The sequence below is a fragment of the Octopus sinensis genome, linkage group LG14 (assembly GCF_006345805.1).
Source record: "Octopus sinensis linkage group LG14, ASM634580v1, whole genome shotgun sequence".
NCBI classification, from domain to species: Eukaryota; Metazoa; Mollusca; class Cephalopoda; order Octopoda; family Octopodidae; genus Octopus; species Octopus sinensis.
In genome coordinates this window covers 34,318,516-34,334,508 of record NC_043010.1, presented here as the reverse complement: position 1 = coordinate 34,334,508, position 15,993 = coordinate 34,318,516, and the positions used below count along the sequence as shown (strand labels likewise).

General features: G+C 36.4%; 1 protein-coding gene across 1 annotated transcript in view; it reads left to right on the top strand.

Annotated features, from left to right (window-relative positions):
- Positions 1–15,993, top strand: part of LOC115218924 (glycerol-3-phosphate acyltransferase 3) — a 77,316-nt gene that overhangs the window by 57,404 nt on the left and 3,919 nt on the right. The window contains exons 9-13 of the mRNA XM_029788941.2: positions 1,328–1,418; positions 5,426–5,541; positions 9,458–9,513; positions 12,222–12,307; positions 15,605–15,733. Coding sequence (XP_029644801.1) covers positions 1,328–1,418; positions 5,426–5,541; positions 9,458–9,513; positions 12,222–12,307; positions 15,605–15,733 — 478 coding nt within the window. The remainder of the gene's footprint in view (positions 1–1,327; positions 1,419–5,425; positions 5,542–9,457; positions 9,514–12,221; positions 12,308–15,604; positions 15,734–15,993) is intronic.

The window sequence follows — 15,993 nt, the reverse complement described above, 5'->3', positions numbered from 1 at the left end:
GATTACACACCAATAGGTCAACCTAGTGCACTGGTTCATTTAATATCACTACCTCAAGCCAGTTAACAGGAGTTTATGCAAGAAAATAGCAGCCTAATCTCCCTCAAATATCTCTCTCTCTCTATCTCTCTCACTCACACACACACACACACACTATTGTCTTAAAAATGGAAGGATAATGTAATCCTATATGTACAAAATACTGGTATGGTTATGCTTGGAAAGCTTTTGGTTATATGTTTGTCCATTTAGTTCCAACCTGAAAATATAAACAATAAACCAAACTAACATAAAAACAACAATCACTGAAGGAACTCTGTAGTAGAAATAGCAACCAAATCTCCCTCTAATTACACTTTACCATCTTAAATAAAAGAAATCCACAATGGATAATGTAGTTCTAGATATACTGTCTTTACAAAAAAAAAATGCTGGATGGTCATTTGCTGGTATGCCTTTGATGACAATGTCAACCAACTCCATTTGGTTTAACCTGAAGCTAATCAACAAAGTAAAAACATGTCCTACTTAAAGCTTGACTAGTTAGCAATATAAATGAATATACTATGATATAATGTATAAAATAATGTAATAAGTATTGTTCCAGCAAAGTAAAAAAAATTTCCATTTATGCAACCATATAAACATAAAAAGTAGATTAGTCTTTATTTCTTTTTCTGTTTTTGTGTTTTTTAATAATAGTTGCCAAAAAAAACCCAGTTAATGTATGTTGGTTTTAAAATGTCTGTTTACTTTTATGTGAGAAATGAGAGAGTTAAATATCTGGGAGGAATTATTTTATTGCATATCCCAATCTGTGAACAACAGTGTTGTGGGTTACAGGTTTCCAATGGGTTAATCACTAGTTCACTGCTTTTCTAACAGCAGGAATGCCAAGGAAGTGTCTGTAACTTAGACTAGGGACAAATATCTCACCAGTTTTGTGGTTTTACAAACAGAATTGTATAGCTTACATAAATATTAAAGCATTAATTTCATGAATAGGCTGTTCCATTAATCAGTTCAACTGAAACACTCATCATCATAACTGTCAGAGTTTCAGTTATATATCTGTGTATGCATATGTGTTTGTATGATTGTTTACATAGGGATTCACTGAAAATCACTGAGCTACAAGTCATTTTCCCTGTCGACAATTCATTCTCTAACTCTATGCTTTCAAAGCTGTGTGGAATAAGAGATCCCATACTTGAAAAACAGTTGATGGTTAATAAGAAGAAAGGCAACTGGCTGTAAAATGATGCCTCAGTAATATGTATTAATGTTCAGATTTCTCAAGGAATTTTCTTTTGTTTTTGTTTCTCAGAGAAAACCGTGCCAAAAATGGTATCTGTGTAGCAAACCACACTTCTCCAATTGATGTAATTATCCTTTCTTGTGATAATTGCTATTCTATGGTAAGTAAACGATTTATCATTCTTATCTTTTTTTTTAAACCCTTTGGCTTTCAAATCAGCCATATCAGGCCAAAATATTTAACCTGTTTTCAGTTGAAACCGACCAGATAAAATAAGTACCAGTTGAACACTTGGATCAGTGTAATTGACTTAGCCCCTCCCTTAAAAGTGCTGGCCTTGTGCCAAAATTTGAAGCTATTATTTATGATCACTTTGGCAATGGATTGGCAGAATCAGCAGAGCATCAAAAAAGTGTCCTGCAGTATTTCTTCATACCCACTACATTTTGAGTTCAATTCCTGCCAAGGCCAACTCTATCCTTCATTCTTCTAGATATTGGTAAAACAAAGTACCAGTCAATTAGTGAAGTTGATTTAATTGACTAACCCCATCACCTATATTTCTGGACTTTGTGCCTTTAGTAGAAGCTATTATTATTATTACCTCTGCCTTAGCGAAGGTGGAGCTATTGTTTTCAATCATGTTTGTTTGTTTGTCCATGGACAAGATATCTCAAAAACCGCTGGATGGATTCGGATGAAACTTTCAGGGATGTTTGACTTCGTGACTGTCACAAACCAATTAGATTTAGGGAGTGATCTGGTACTGGACAAGGATTCTGGATTATTTGTTATATTTACTTTACATGAAGTATTAGATCTTACATTGACTTTCAAGTCTTTCTTTGATCATCTCCCTTCAAAGCACACTCATGGTTTCCATGTAAGTTATGATGGTGTTGCTGTTTCCAAAGTTTTATTTTCATTTCTTTATTATTAATCTTACTTGCATTTCTATATTAGTAGAAATTGATGGATTAAAGAAATCAAACTACATAAACAAATGGTAGCAAAACCGTCCAGAAATTAAATAACATTAACATATTCAGTAATAATTATAAATTTAATTTATCTTTGTGACAATTTTTAGTTTTACCAATTTTGAATATATCGCTCCTGTTTAAAACCTCTTACCTATTTGACAAGTGCATTTCTAGCTCTGCCTTGAAGGAAGCTTCACTTCTTGGACTTACATTTTTGTACACAATAATGTTGTTAAACTTCCTTTAACAGCACCATATGCAGGTCCTTTTCATTTTCTTTCACACACGGATAAATTTTTCACTATAGACCTTAATAGTCATAAAGACACTATATCAGTGGATAAACTAAAAAAATCTTTTATGGAGAAAACTGTTCCTGTTCTCACTGCAGATGACACATGGCCAGCACACCCACCTTCATATTCCATGACTACCATTGCAATTGATCAGCTACTGGACAAGGATTCTGGATTATTTTCCAGTTTTTTTTTACTTTATTTTTGAGAGCGGTCAGGTTCATTTTTAGTATTCTCATTTGTGACAGCAGACGAGTTTATTTCAGACATTCTCATTTTAAAAATCATCTCCAGCTAATCGTTGAGAGGACATTGGTATTGCTTTGGTGGAGGTTTGCGCTCTCTGAGTGCTTTTGTTATTGTTATTATTATTATTATTGTTATTGAACTGGCAGAATGGTTAACATGCCAGGCAGAATGCTTAGCAGCATTTCATCCATCTTTACATTCTGAGTTAAATTTCCAGTGAAGTCAACTTTGCCTTTCGTCCCTTTGGGGTCAGTAAAATAAGAACCAGTTGAGTACTGGGGGTCATTGTAATTGACTTATCTTTTCCACAAAATTGCTAGCCTTGTACCAAAACTTGAAACCATTATTATTATTATTATTATTATTATTATTATTATTAAAGCAGTGAGCTGGTAGAATCATTAGCACACCAGGCAAAAATGTTCAGTAACATTTCATCCACCTTCACATTCTGAATTAAAATTCCGTCAAGGTTGACTTTATCTTTCATCTTTTTTGGAACGATAAAAATAAATACTAGTTGAGAACTGGGGTCGATGTCATTGACTAGCCCTCTTTCCCCAAATTTCAGGCCTTGTGCCTTTTGTAGAAAGCATTATTATTAATATGGTGACAAGCTGGCTGAATCATTAGCATGCTGGAGGAATTGTCTAGCAGTATTTCATTGTTGCTATGTTCTGAGTTCAAATTCCACTGAGGTTGACATTACCTTTCGTCCTTTCAGGGTCGATGAAATATATTCCAGTCATGCACTTGGGTTGATGAAATCAACTATCCCCTCCCCCAAACTTCAGGTCTTGTGCCTGTAGTAGAAAGGATTATTATTGTTGTTGTTATTATTATTATTATTAATAATAATGTGGTGAGCTGGCAGAATTATTTGCACTCCAAGCAAAATGCTTAGCGGCATTTCATCTATCTTTACAACCTGAGTTCAAATTCTGCTGAGATTGACTTTGTCTTTCATCCTTTCAGGGTTGATAAATTAAGTACCAATGAAACACTGGGGTCACTATAATTTACTATTTCCTACCCCCAAAATTTCAGGCCTTGTTCCTTTTGTAGAAAGGATTATTATTACTTGAGTGGTGAGTTGACAGAATCATCAGAGCATTGGAATAAAAGCTATGTGGCAGCATCTATTTTACCTCTTTACATACTAGGTTCATTCTAATCTAAAATCAATTTTACCTTTCATTCCCCCTGGGTCAATAAAGTAACCACCAGTTAAATATTAAGTTTGGTTGAATCAACTAACTCCTCCACCGCCAAATTTGAGGCCTGTGCCTATGTTACAAACAGTTATTATTATCACTACAATTATACAGTGATGAAGTGACTGAAATGTTAGTGATGGCCGGCATTTCATCCTGTACTTAGTCACATCTCTTTACATTCTCCTCTTGAATCTTACCAAAGTCAATTTGTCTTTCATCCATCCAAGAGGGATAAAATAAAATACTGTAGTTGAGCTGCGTTGCCAAACTGATGGAATCCTGTCTCAGGGAAACCCTCTGGAACTTCTGGAAGTCTCACAGCCTCATCCAGCCGTCACAATTTGGATTTATTCCTAACTCCAGCTGCTGTAATCAACTCATCGAGTTTCTTGAGGACATTACCCAAATAAGTGATCACGGATCCTGGGTGGATGTTGTTTACCTGGACTTTGCTAAGGCTTTTAACTCTGTGCCACATAAAAGACTTATGGTGAAACTCTCTGCGTTGGGTGTAAGAGACAATCTCTATAACTGGTTGAAGTCCTTTATTATCGGCTGAAAAGAGGTTGTCACAGTTCTAGGACAGCACTCTTCACCCTATGAGATGACATCTGGTGTACCACAGGGATCTGTTCTTGGCCCCCTTTTATTTGTTGCATATGTTAATGACATAGATGCCAACTTAAAGAATGCCACAGTGCTGAAATATGCAGATGACATCAAGCTGTACCTCGAAATAAAGAGGTCAGATCCTGTACTCTATAGAATGAAATTGTTAAAGTTATGGGATTTTTGTTTTGTTTGTCTTTTTTTTAAGGGACACAACTCCTTAATCTTTCAACACTATTTGGGGTATAGGGGTACCAACATGATTTGGGGTGGGGGTGTTTCAGTAACAATATTGGAAATTTGAAAGTGCAAGGTTGCTAAACATGCCTACTGCTCTCTTCATTTCTCAACCAGATTTGGGACTGGCTCTATCAAAGTTACAGGACTCACTGCACCATTTTAAATCAATACATGCACATTATATAAGACTGGTTTCCACACTGTTTGTCTACAAGACTTCATTCACAAGGCACTGGTCAGTTTGAGGTTGCAGTAGAAGTCTCATGCACATGCTACTCTAAGGTAGGACTGAACCTGGAAGAGTAAACTTTTCAACCACACAGCTATACCTGCACCTCTCTTTATATTCAGAGTTCATACCCTACTAGGGACCAACTTTTTATTTTCGCAAACTCAATTAAATAATGGTGAGTGTTAAGCTGGTACCAGTAGTATCAATTCAACTGGACATGCGTCATTCTCCCCAAAGAAATGTCAATGTTTCACCAATATATATAAATAAACTACTAAATCCAGTATTACTATCATGTCATCTTTAACATTATCAATTATATGTTACTTCTCTTTACTCAGGTCGGTCAAGCCCAGGGTGGCTTCATGGGGATCATGCAAAGAGCCATGGCCAGAGCTAATGCACACATTTGGTTTGAACGTTCTGAAAGTAAAGACCGAGAGGCAGTAGCACGAAGGTAATGGTCTTTGATTTGTTTTGTTTTGTTTTTTTGGTGTTTGTGTGTGTGTGTTTTTTTTTATAATATTTATTTGTTGAGGAAACATAAAGCAACACTTATAGCCTTCTTCATGAGGACTTCTTAAATTGGAAGATTAGAATATATGATTTAGTTGCAAGTAGTGTGAGTGTATATAATGCCTGTCTGCATATATGTTCATGTATATAATATACATATATATATGTGTGTGTGTGTATGTATGTATATTTGGAGGCGCAATGGCCCAGTGGTTAGGGCAGCAAACTCGCAGTCGTAGGATTGCGGTTTCAATTCCCAGACCGAGCATTGTGTATGTTTATTGAGCGAAAACACCTAAAAGCTCCACGAGGCTCCAGCAGGGGATGGTGGCGATCCCTGCTGTACTCTTTCAGCACAACATTCTCTCACTCTTTCTTCTGTTGGCCAGCGGGGTGGCATTATTTGAAGGCTAAAACAATGTGAAGCGCATTGTGACCAGCAATGTGTAGCAACATCTGATAGCCTGGTTGGTCACGGTGATCACGGTGATATGTGTATATATAGTTTCAGGCATGGCTATGTGATGGAGAAGTTCACTTCCCAACCATATTTCAAGTTCAATCCCTCTGCGTAGCATCTGGAGAAAGTATCTTCCGCTATACCTTGTATCAACCAATGTGAAAACTAGACTAAAAAAAGACCATTTCCCATATATATCCTTTAAGTTCATTTATGAAAAATATAAAAGCATATAAAAGCTTCTGTTTTATAATGTGAGCTACACCCTAATGATGCCAACTGGCAATATCAGTTTTTTGAGGGTCGCACCAATTTGTGCTGATATAATGTAGGATAAGTATTGTAATAATAATAATAATAATAATAATAATTATCCATAGATGGAATTTATAAATATTTTAACACATTGCATTAAAATATTTATAAATTCCATCCAAGGATTATTATTACTATATATAATATATATATGTATGTGTGTATGTGTGTGTGTGTGTGTATATATATATATATATATATATATATATATCAAAATAAGCAACAAGAATGACTCCGGTAATTTGGTACGATCGTTTCGTACTACATCATTTTATTAAATGTTGTAAGTATTACTACAGTTTTAAAATGCTGAGCACTCATCAGCCAATTATAGAGGTTTTCCATTATAACAAAAATTTTCATATCATTTTTTATGGATAACACCATACAAAATTCTGGTGCATCTAAATTAAATACCATATTCATTTGAATCTAAATTTATGCTATACATATATATATATATACACACACGAGGTCTGATCAATAGGTATCTAGACTGTTGCCATAGTAATGAAGCTAAAGTTCGCAGAGTGAAGCTGCTTGGCACAAATTGATATTGGACTGCTGTATATGCACACTAAGTTTTAACATTCTAGCTCACTTAGACTGTTTACAGCAGTGCTTAGAAGGAACGTGTGTAGTGTGTGATTGTCGCATTAACCATGACAGGGAAGGTTGTCATGGCGATACCTACTCACAGACCTACGCAATGTTACAGAAAATATATGGGGAGGAGTAGATAAGTCGCACACAAGTGTATGAGTGGTTCAAACATTTCCAAGTTGGCCAAAAAAATGTCAATAGTGACGAACGTCCTAGGAGACCCACAACCAGCAGAACTGAGAAAGAAATCGCAGATGTGCATACAGTTGCAAGGGGAAATCATCAAATTACCATCTGTGAGTTATCAGAGAATTTGCAGATTAATTACAGTTCAGTTCGGTCCATTTTCACTGAAGATCTGAGTATGAGACGCGTGTCTGCCAAGTTTGTGCCAAAACTGCTTTCAGCTGACCAAAAAGACACTCGGGTTTCAGTTGCACAAGATCTCCTTGATTGTGTCGAGAATGATGAAAACTTTTTGAAAAATTTGCATAGGCCTCTGAGTAGGTATCACCAAGCATTTGGCAAAATTTGATGCACATTCTCTGCTACACATGTTCCTTCCAAGCATTGCTGTAAACAGCAGAAGTGAGCTAGAATGTTAAAACATAGTGCGCATGCACAGCAGAGTTCAAGTTTGATCTGTGCCAAGTGGTTTCACTTGTTCTTTAGCTTCATTACTATGGTAACAGCCTGGATACTTATTGATCAGATCACATATATATATATATAAAGTCCTCTTTGTCTTCTTTATCATCATATTAACATCCACTTTTTCATGCTTGCATGAGTCAGAATTAATTGAGGCAGATTTTCCACTGCTGGCTGTCCTTTCTGTTGCCAACCCTTATCTGTTTCCAATTAAGGAAATATTTCTCCATTTCTGCCAGATGTTTTTCATGGATGAATGGAAACAGAAAGACCCTGCTTTTATGGCAGTGATGCTCATTTATAAGTTTTACTTAATGTCAAGACAAAGAGACACAGACAAACACATGCACATGCATATACACAACAAGCTTCTTTCAGTTTCTGTCTATGAAATTCACTCACAAAGCTTTGGTTGGCCCTGTGGCATGCATTGGGACGGCACCTGAAACCATGTGACTGGGAAACAAACTTCTTAACCATACTACCATACCTGAACCCTAGCCGTACCTACTGTGTGTGTATGTGTGTGTTTAAACTCATGTTTCCTTCACCTTCATGTGTGTTCATTGTTTGTAAGCAATGACTCACTGATGGTGCCATTTGCGTGCAGTCCCCCATGAAAGCATGTCTGGGCTTCTTGATATGTTGCACAGCCATTACTATTTCTTTCCCAAATTCCTGTGACTGAGAAGCAAACCTCAAAGCACCCACCACCACCACACTCACCTCCACTCATCATCATCATTATCATCATCATCATTTAACATCCTTTTTCCTAAACCTTTTCCCACGTCCCTTTTTTTCCATATTGTGTATTATGTTGTGAAATGACATAAAAGCAAAATCTTAGTGAAATAAAATACTCTAAAAGATTTATTGTTTTAAAAAACATTTCCATGATTTTTTTTAATGCTAATTTTTTTATTTATTATTGTTGCAAACTGCTACACTGATACAAAGATGGGTGTAACTCAATGGCAGATTTTAGATGTTGGAATCAGAAATGTTTTCTTCTAGATTGTGCTTTTTGTATCTGAGTCATTGCTCAATAAAGGTTTAGTTTAAAAATGTCATCTTGCACCCATAAATTTTTTTTTTTTTTTTTTTTGGCTAATTGACCTCATCTTATGCAAAGATTTCATCTTCATTTAATGTCAACTTTTCCATGCTTGTATAGATCAGATGAAATTTGTTGGGGAAGATTTCCTAGAGCCAGATGCTTTTCCCTGTTGCCAACCTGCAACCCTCATTTGTTTCCCAGCAAACTAATATATTTCCCATGGCCAGACATGTTTCCCATGGAAAACTGGAAGTTAACAGCATTACTTGTTTGATGATGATGCTCATTTACAACCATCACATGATATGAAGATAAAGAGACACACACACACACACACGCACACACAGATATGATGGACTTCTTTCAGTTTCTATCCTCCAAATCCATTTACAAGGTTCTGGTCAGCACCAGGATATAGTAGAAGACATTTGCCCTGGGTGCCACACCATGTGACTGACCCCAAGACCACATGGTTAGGAAGCAAGTTTTTAACCGCACAACCATGTCCAAGAATAAAAAAAAAACATGTAGGCCCCATTTTGCCTGCATAGAGTTGGGAGGCTGTTAAGAGGGGTTGGGCTGCTGCTTTGAAAAAAAAAAATCAGGGAACTACATAGCAGCTCCCTTACTGGTTTATTTTCTTATTATAAAAGCTGTGTTGCAGCTTCTTTACAAGAATAGCATTCTCTTTTTTCCTTCCCTTTTTTTTTATCTCAAGGATTTATATTGTTAGATCAAGCTCTAATCCATTATTATATTTCTTTGCAGATTAAAAGAACATGTTGACGATGAAAATAAATTGCCAATATTGATATTTCCTGAAGGTAAGCAGCACAGGTTAACTGTGCTTCAGCCACATTAACAAAAAAAATCATTTATTTCCAGCAAGATTGTTGTTATTGCTTAGGCCCAAGTTAGTCCTGATTACGTAGACTTATAATCAAAGGTAGTCCAGCTCTGACCACCCAATCTCTCTTTCTCTCTCTTTTTCTCTCTCTCTCTCTCTCTCTCTCTCCTTCTAGATATATCCAGAATTACATCAGCCAATGTGTGCTTTTTTTGTTGTTGTTTCTTTTAATATTGTGTTAAAGACTGAAGGGTAAGATTTGAGAAAAACCTGGTTGCTATATCTAGTAGCTGGTCGAACAATTGCATTGTGGCACATGAGAGGTTATTGGCCAAAAAGTTAAAACTTTACTGCTGTCACTGCTGCTACAACTTTTGACTTAACCCTTCAATTCTTTAGTATTCAAATGTAATGCTTCTTTAACACATCATTTTCAATTAACCCTTTAGCATTCAGATTAGACATCAACATCAAAATAAATACCAAATGGAAATTGTAGTTGTGATACCTGTGCCGGTGGCACGTAAAAAGCACCATCTGAACATGGCCGATGCCAGCACCACCTTGACTGGCTTCTGTGCCGGTGGCACGTAAAAAGCACCAACCGATCGTGGCCGCTGCCAGCATCCCCTGGCACCTGTGCCGGTGGCACGTAAAAAGCACCCACTACACTCACAGAGTGGTTGGCGTTAGGAAGGGCATACAGCTGTAGAAACACTGCCAGATCAGACTGGAGCCTGGTGCAGCCTCCTGGCTTCCCAGACCCCGGTCGAACCGTCCAACCTGTGCTAGCAAGGAAAACAGACGTTAAACGATGTTTTTAAGAATGACATCATAGGGGAGGTGTAAGAGGATGGATCTGGCTGGTTTGAACATAAAACAGGTGGAATATTTGGGCTAGATATGGCCAGTTTAAATGCTAAAGGGTTAAACATGCATTGTCTTGTAGCTTTGAGATTCCAATGGTGTGATTATTTATTTTGAGAATGATATTGTCTACAATATCATTCTCAGGTGTGAGAAGCTGGACTGGCTGGTTTGATCATAAAACAGGTAGAATATTTGGGTTGGATCTGACCAGTTTATATGCTAAAGGATTAAGCAAATCATGTGACTTTAGCTTTCTTTGGATGTCTCAGTCTGCCTGACTGAGCAACAGATGACAGTAACCAGAGCACTTTTTACTTCATAGCTGCATGGCTTGCTGTATGAAAAGCATCATCATCATTGTTTTAATGTCCATTTTCCATGCTTGCATGGGTCAGACAGAATTTGTTGAGATGGATTTTTCTATGGCAGGATGTCCTTCTTATTGCCAGCCCTCGCCTGTTTCCAAGAAAGATAATATTCCCTCATGACTTGACATGTTTTCATAGAACTTTAGATACAAAGACATTGTTTGCTTGATGTGACACTCGTTTACAACTATCACACAATGTCAATGCAAGGATACACTAACACACACGCACACATGACACAACAACAAATATATGTGATTGGCATTTAAGAAGGGCATCCAGCTGTAGAAACCATGTCAAATCAGACTGGAACCTGGTGCTGCTCTCCAACTCATCAGCTTCAAACAGTCTATCCCATGCCAGCATGGAGAGCAGGTGTTAAATGATGATGATGATATAATAATCTTGTTTTAGTTTCTAGCAACCAAATCCACTCACGAGGCTTTGGTGCTATGTAGTGGGACTGAACCCAGAACCGTATGGTTAGGGACTATGTACTGACCACCAACTAACTAAGCATGTGCAAGAGGCCCAATCTTCTTAGTACTTCCAGGTCAGTCTCGGTACAAAATGTGGTGTACCTTACACAAACATTTTTACTGGAAGATGTTCACTGTCTTTTCTAGTGCCTTAGTCAGATGCTATAACTCACAACCATAGAGAAGGCTGGAGAAGATGATGCTTCACAAGAACTGAGTGTTGATCTTCGTACTGTGGCTGTAAACTTCCTAAATTCTTCTTAATGTAAGAAAGGCACCAAACGATGAAATAATTTTCAGCTTCTCTGCTTCCATGAACACATGATGATGATGATGATGATGATGTTTGATATAATTCCTATTGCTGGAGTAATCAATCATACTTATTGATAACAATCTATACTCTTGTCATCTCTATATATCCTTTGTTGTGGTATGATTTACTATAGAATAAATGACATATCTTCTGAACAGCATTTATACCTCTTAGAATTTTTCAGTTTGTTCTTGATTAGTGTTGGAACATCTAGAGTTTTCATTATTTTTCTTTCTTTCTACTGGATTTAGTAATTTATTTATATATTGGTGAAACACTGACATTTCTTTGGGAAGAATGACACATGTCCAGTTGAACTGATACTACTGGTACCATCTTAACACTCACAATTATTTAATTGAGTTTGCAAAAATGAAAACTTGGTCCCTGGTAGGGTATGAACTCTGAATACAAAGAGAGGTGCAGGTATAGCTGTGTGGTTGAAAAGTTTACTCTTCCAGGTTCAGTCCTACCTTGAAGTACCATGTGCATGAAACTTCTACTGCAACCTCAAACTGACCAGTGCCTTGTGAATGAAGTCTTGTAGACAAACAGTGTGGAAACCAGTCTTATATAATGTTATTAGTTATAATGTTCTTAGTTATTTTTTCTCTCTTTCTTCTTTCTCTTATCTTCCTTGTATCTTTTTCAGGTACCTGTATAAACAACACTTCAGTGATGATGTTCAAAAAAGGTAGTTTTGAAGTTGGAAGAACAATTTATCCTGTAGCTATTAAAGTAAGTGTCTCTTTTATCTTAAGCTTTACTATAACTGATACTCAAGTACACTACAACTTATCAGAAAAGGTTAAAAGAGGGGACAGAGAGCAGACCTATAAGTCAAGTAAAGAAAGACGGCAATGCACAATACACAATAAAATACGCAAAAGATAGGAAAGTGAACATTGAAAGAGGCATAAAGAATAAAGGTGCATAGGCATGTCAGGTGTACATTACCATATTTAAGAAAGCATAGAATTTCTGAAGGATGCAGTGTCCTGACAGTTAACAAATACAGGTGTTTTTTTTTTAATTTCATGTTTTTAATAGCAATACACATAATGTTGTAATTTATAGTGTTTTTCATTATTGATATGGAGGCAGCCAGGTCAGTCTTGTTTCAATAACCACTCATATCATTGGGAAGATACTGAGTCAAGTATTGTGTTTGGGTAATTGTATTTAGCAGTTGTATTTTGGCAACTGTATTCTACTAGCATATTGTACTCTACGCTTCATTCCTTGATTTCACCATGTAGATGTTGGATGTTGACATGTCCTTTGAGCTTTAAAGCTCAAATGACTTTAGTGAACTAGACAATGTTCTTATAAAGGTCACGCTTATCTTCCATCCAAAATATCATGCAGTCAATAAACTGTCAACAAGGATAAGATAAGATAAGCTGGAGCCTCACTGCATTACAGCAATGTCCATTTAAAAACAACCTTAAAGGGAAAATCAATGTTGACATATAAACATGGGGAGATAATGCTGAAAGTCCTGCATTGTGTTGGTTAGTTGTACTAGGAATGAGGCTATGGTAGTGTATCTGGATCAGAGAGGCAACACAGAAGAAAAGCAAAAATATCTAATGGATATCCAGTATATGTCTCAAGGGAGATTTTGCAAGCAGCCCAGAAGACATTTATTGAACTACTGGCAGATGTCCAATAAGTATATTGTGAACATCAAGTGGGCATCTGAGGATCAATATACCTATCAAATATGAGGCCTGAATAATTTTTGCAACTTCCTGCAGGACACGAACCAAATATTCTGGAATTGATTTTTAAAAATTAATGGAACAAACTGCTAAAAAAAAAAGCCATAACATTGAATTATTTAAAACAAAACTCAATGAACTTCAAATCATGGCCACACCATGAAAAATTTGTTTTCAATAAAATTTTAAACAATAAGCTATCATGGGTGTGTGAATGTTTGTAGATATTCTTGCTCCATTACTTTTGATTTCCTCTGATAAATGATATTATATAGACATAGGCAAGGCTATAGGCACAAGCATGGCTTTGTGGTAAGAGGTTTGCTTTCCAACCACATAATTCCAGGTTCAGTCCCACTGCATGGCATCTTGGACAAGTGTTTTCTATAGCCTCCAATGCCTTGAATAGATTTGGTAGATGAAAACTGAAAGAAGCCTGTTGTCTATGTGTGTGTGTCCAAACACTGCTTAATCATTGGTATTGCCATGTTTATGTCCCCATAACTTAGAAGTTTGGCAAAAGAGACCAATAGAATAAGTACCAGACTTTAAAAAAGTAAGTACTGAGGTTGATTTGTTCAACTAAAATTCTTTAGGACAGTACCCCAGCATGGCCACAGCTTAATAACTGAAACAGGTAAAAGAATAAAAGAATATGATAAGAAGATGATTAGGGCTTTTATGTTCTTATTTAAATAGCTCCATCCATTATCATCACCAGCACTACTTTCCTTTTTGACATCTGTGAAAGGAGATACTTTCCTTGTTCTAAATCAGGTGTTGCTGGCCACCAACATATTCAAAAAAGAAGTTGCTGCCCTTCAGGGGTTTTAAATTGGACAATTGAACAGGAGTTCACTGCTGCAGCTAACAACCATTGCATTGGGACTACTGATCTTATTATATAGCTAGGAGTTCAAACCATGCAGCAAATGTCATGTATTGGTGTGTCTAGTTAAGGTACATAACTCTGCATGCCTGAGAATCTGCTAAGGCAGTTTATTTACTAGTCGGTAGACAGTCCCACATGTAAAAAGCAATTCTTTCAACAGTGTACAAATTGCCAAATTTGTAAATGCTCTCTGTTTCTCAAACCTTCTGAATTTCCGTTTTAATTGCTTAAAAACTTTAAGCATTCCCTATCTGCTCGTATCTAACTTTGGTATACTTGTAGTTGAATTACAGTCAAGATTTTCAAGTGTCTTGTTACTTGATATCTTCTCCAGTCCAACAGTGATATAAACTCAACACTGCCTGCTTCTCTAATGGAACATTTGTTGATTAAACATTCTCCTCCTGCTTACAGTGTTAAGATTTGACTCTTCCATAGTAATAACTTAGGACTTGGTGATCTGTACCTATCTTCTACTGCTAGAAACTGTACCTCCTCATGGAACCTACTTATAGCTGGGCTTCTTTCTACCTGACTGTGATTTCATGCATTAGACACAAGGTCACAAATCTGTGAGCAGAATGTAGTCAGGTGAACCAACTACACTATATACCTGGTGCTTATTTTATCAACCACAAGAACATGAAACTAGAATCTACCATAGCAAGATCTGAATTCAGAAGTGTGGAGATAAATGCTCTACCATTTTCGCCCTTTCCAATGCTTATAATAATAATTATAATAATGATTTCTAATAATAAGCACAAGACCACATTTTGGGGGAAATTATGCTCAAATGGCAATGGGTTGGCATAATCATTAGCATGTCAAGTTCAATTTCTGTGGTACTGAATTATGACTAAATTTCTGTGAGTGGATTTGATAGACAATAAAATTAAAGAAGTGTGTGTGTATGTACACACCCTTATGTAGGCATCACATGATGGTAGTAAATGAGCATCATCATTATCATACAATCAAGGTTGTTCATTTCCAGTTTTCTGTGAGAAGCTTGTCTACCTATAGGAAAATACTACCTTTGCTTGGAAATATGTGAAGCAGGAAGAGTATTTGCTCTTGAAAAGTTTCCTCAACAAATTCTTTTTGACTCAGGCAAGCATTAGAAAAGTGGATGTTAAATGCTAATGATGTTCTTGAATGATGAAAGGCAAAGGTGGTTTTAATAATATATAATAATGGGTTCATATTTTGGCACAAGACCAGAAATTTCAGGAGAGGTTAAGTTGATTAGATCAACCCCAGTGCTTAACTGATACTTAATCAACCCCCAAAAAGATGAAAGATAAAGTTGACCTTGGTGGAATTTGAACTCAGAACATAAAGATGAACAAAAATACTACTAAGCATTTTGCTCAGCATGCTAACAATTTGTTTTTTTGTTTTTTTACTTCTTGTCAGTATGATTCAAGATTCGGAGATGCATTCTGGAACAGCAGCAAAGCCAATTTACTCAGACATTTGAGTGACATCATGTCTAGCTGGGCCTTGGTCTGTGATGTTTGGTACCTACCATCAATGACAAAAATGGTGAGTTTATTCTATCATTTAAAATTCCTTCTAGGGTAAAGTCGATATCTAAAAGTTTTATTGTCAATTTTCAATATTGGTGCAAATCTACAAATTTATATGGGAAGGGTAAAGTTGATTGAATTAAGCCACCTCAATTCTTTGACAGTAGGAAAAACAATGGCCATGATGGGACCAATAGTTTGAACTTGGGGTGGATGAATTCAAACTTTTAAACATTGAATCCAGTCTCTGCAGTTTGAGTCACTTCACTACCTCTT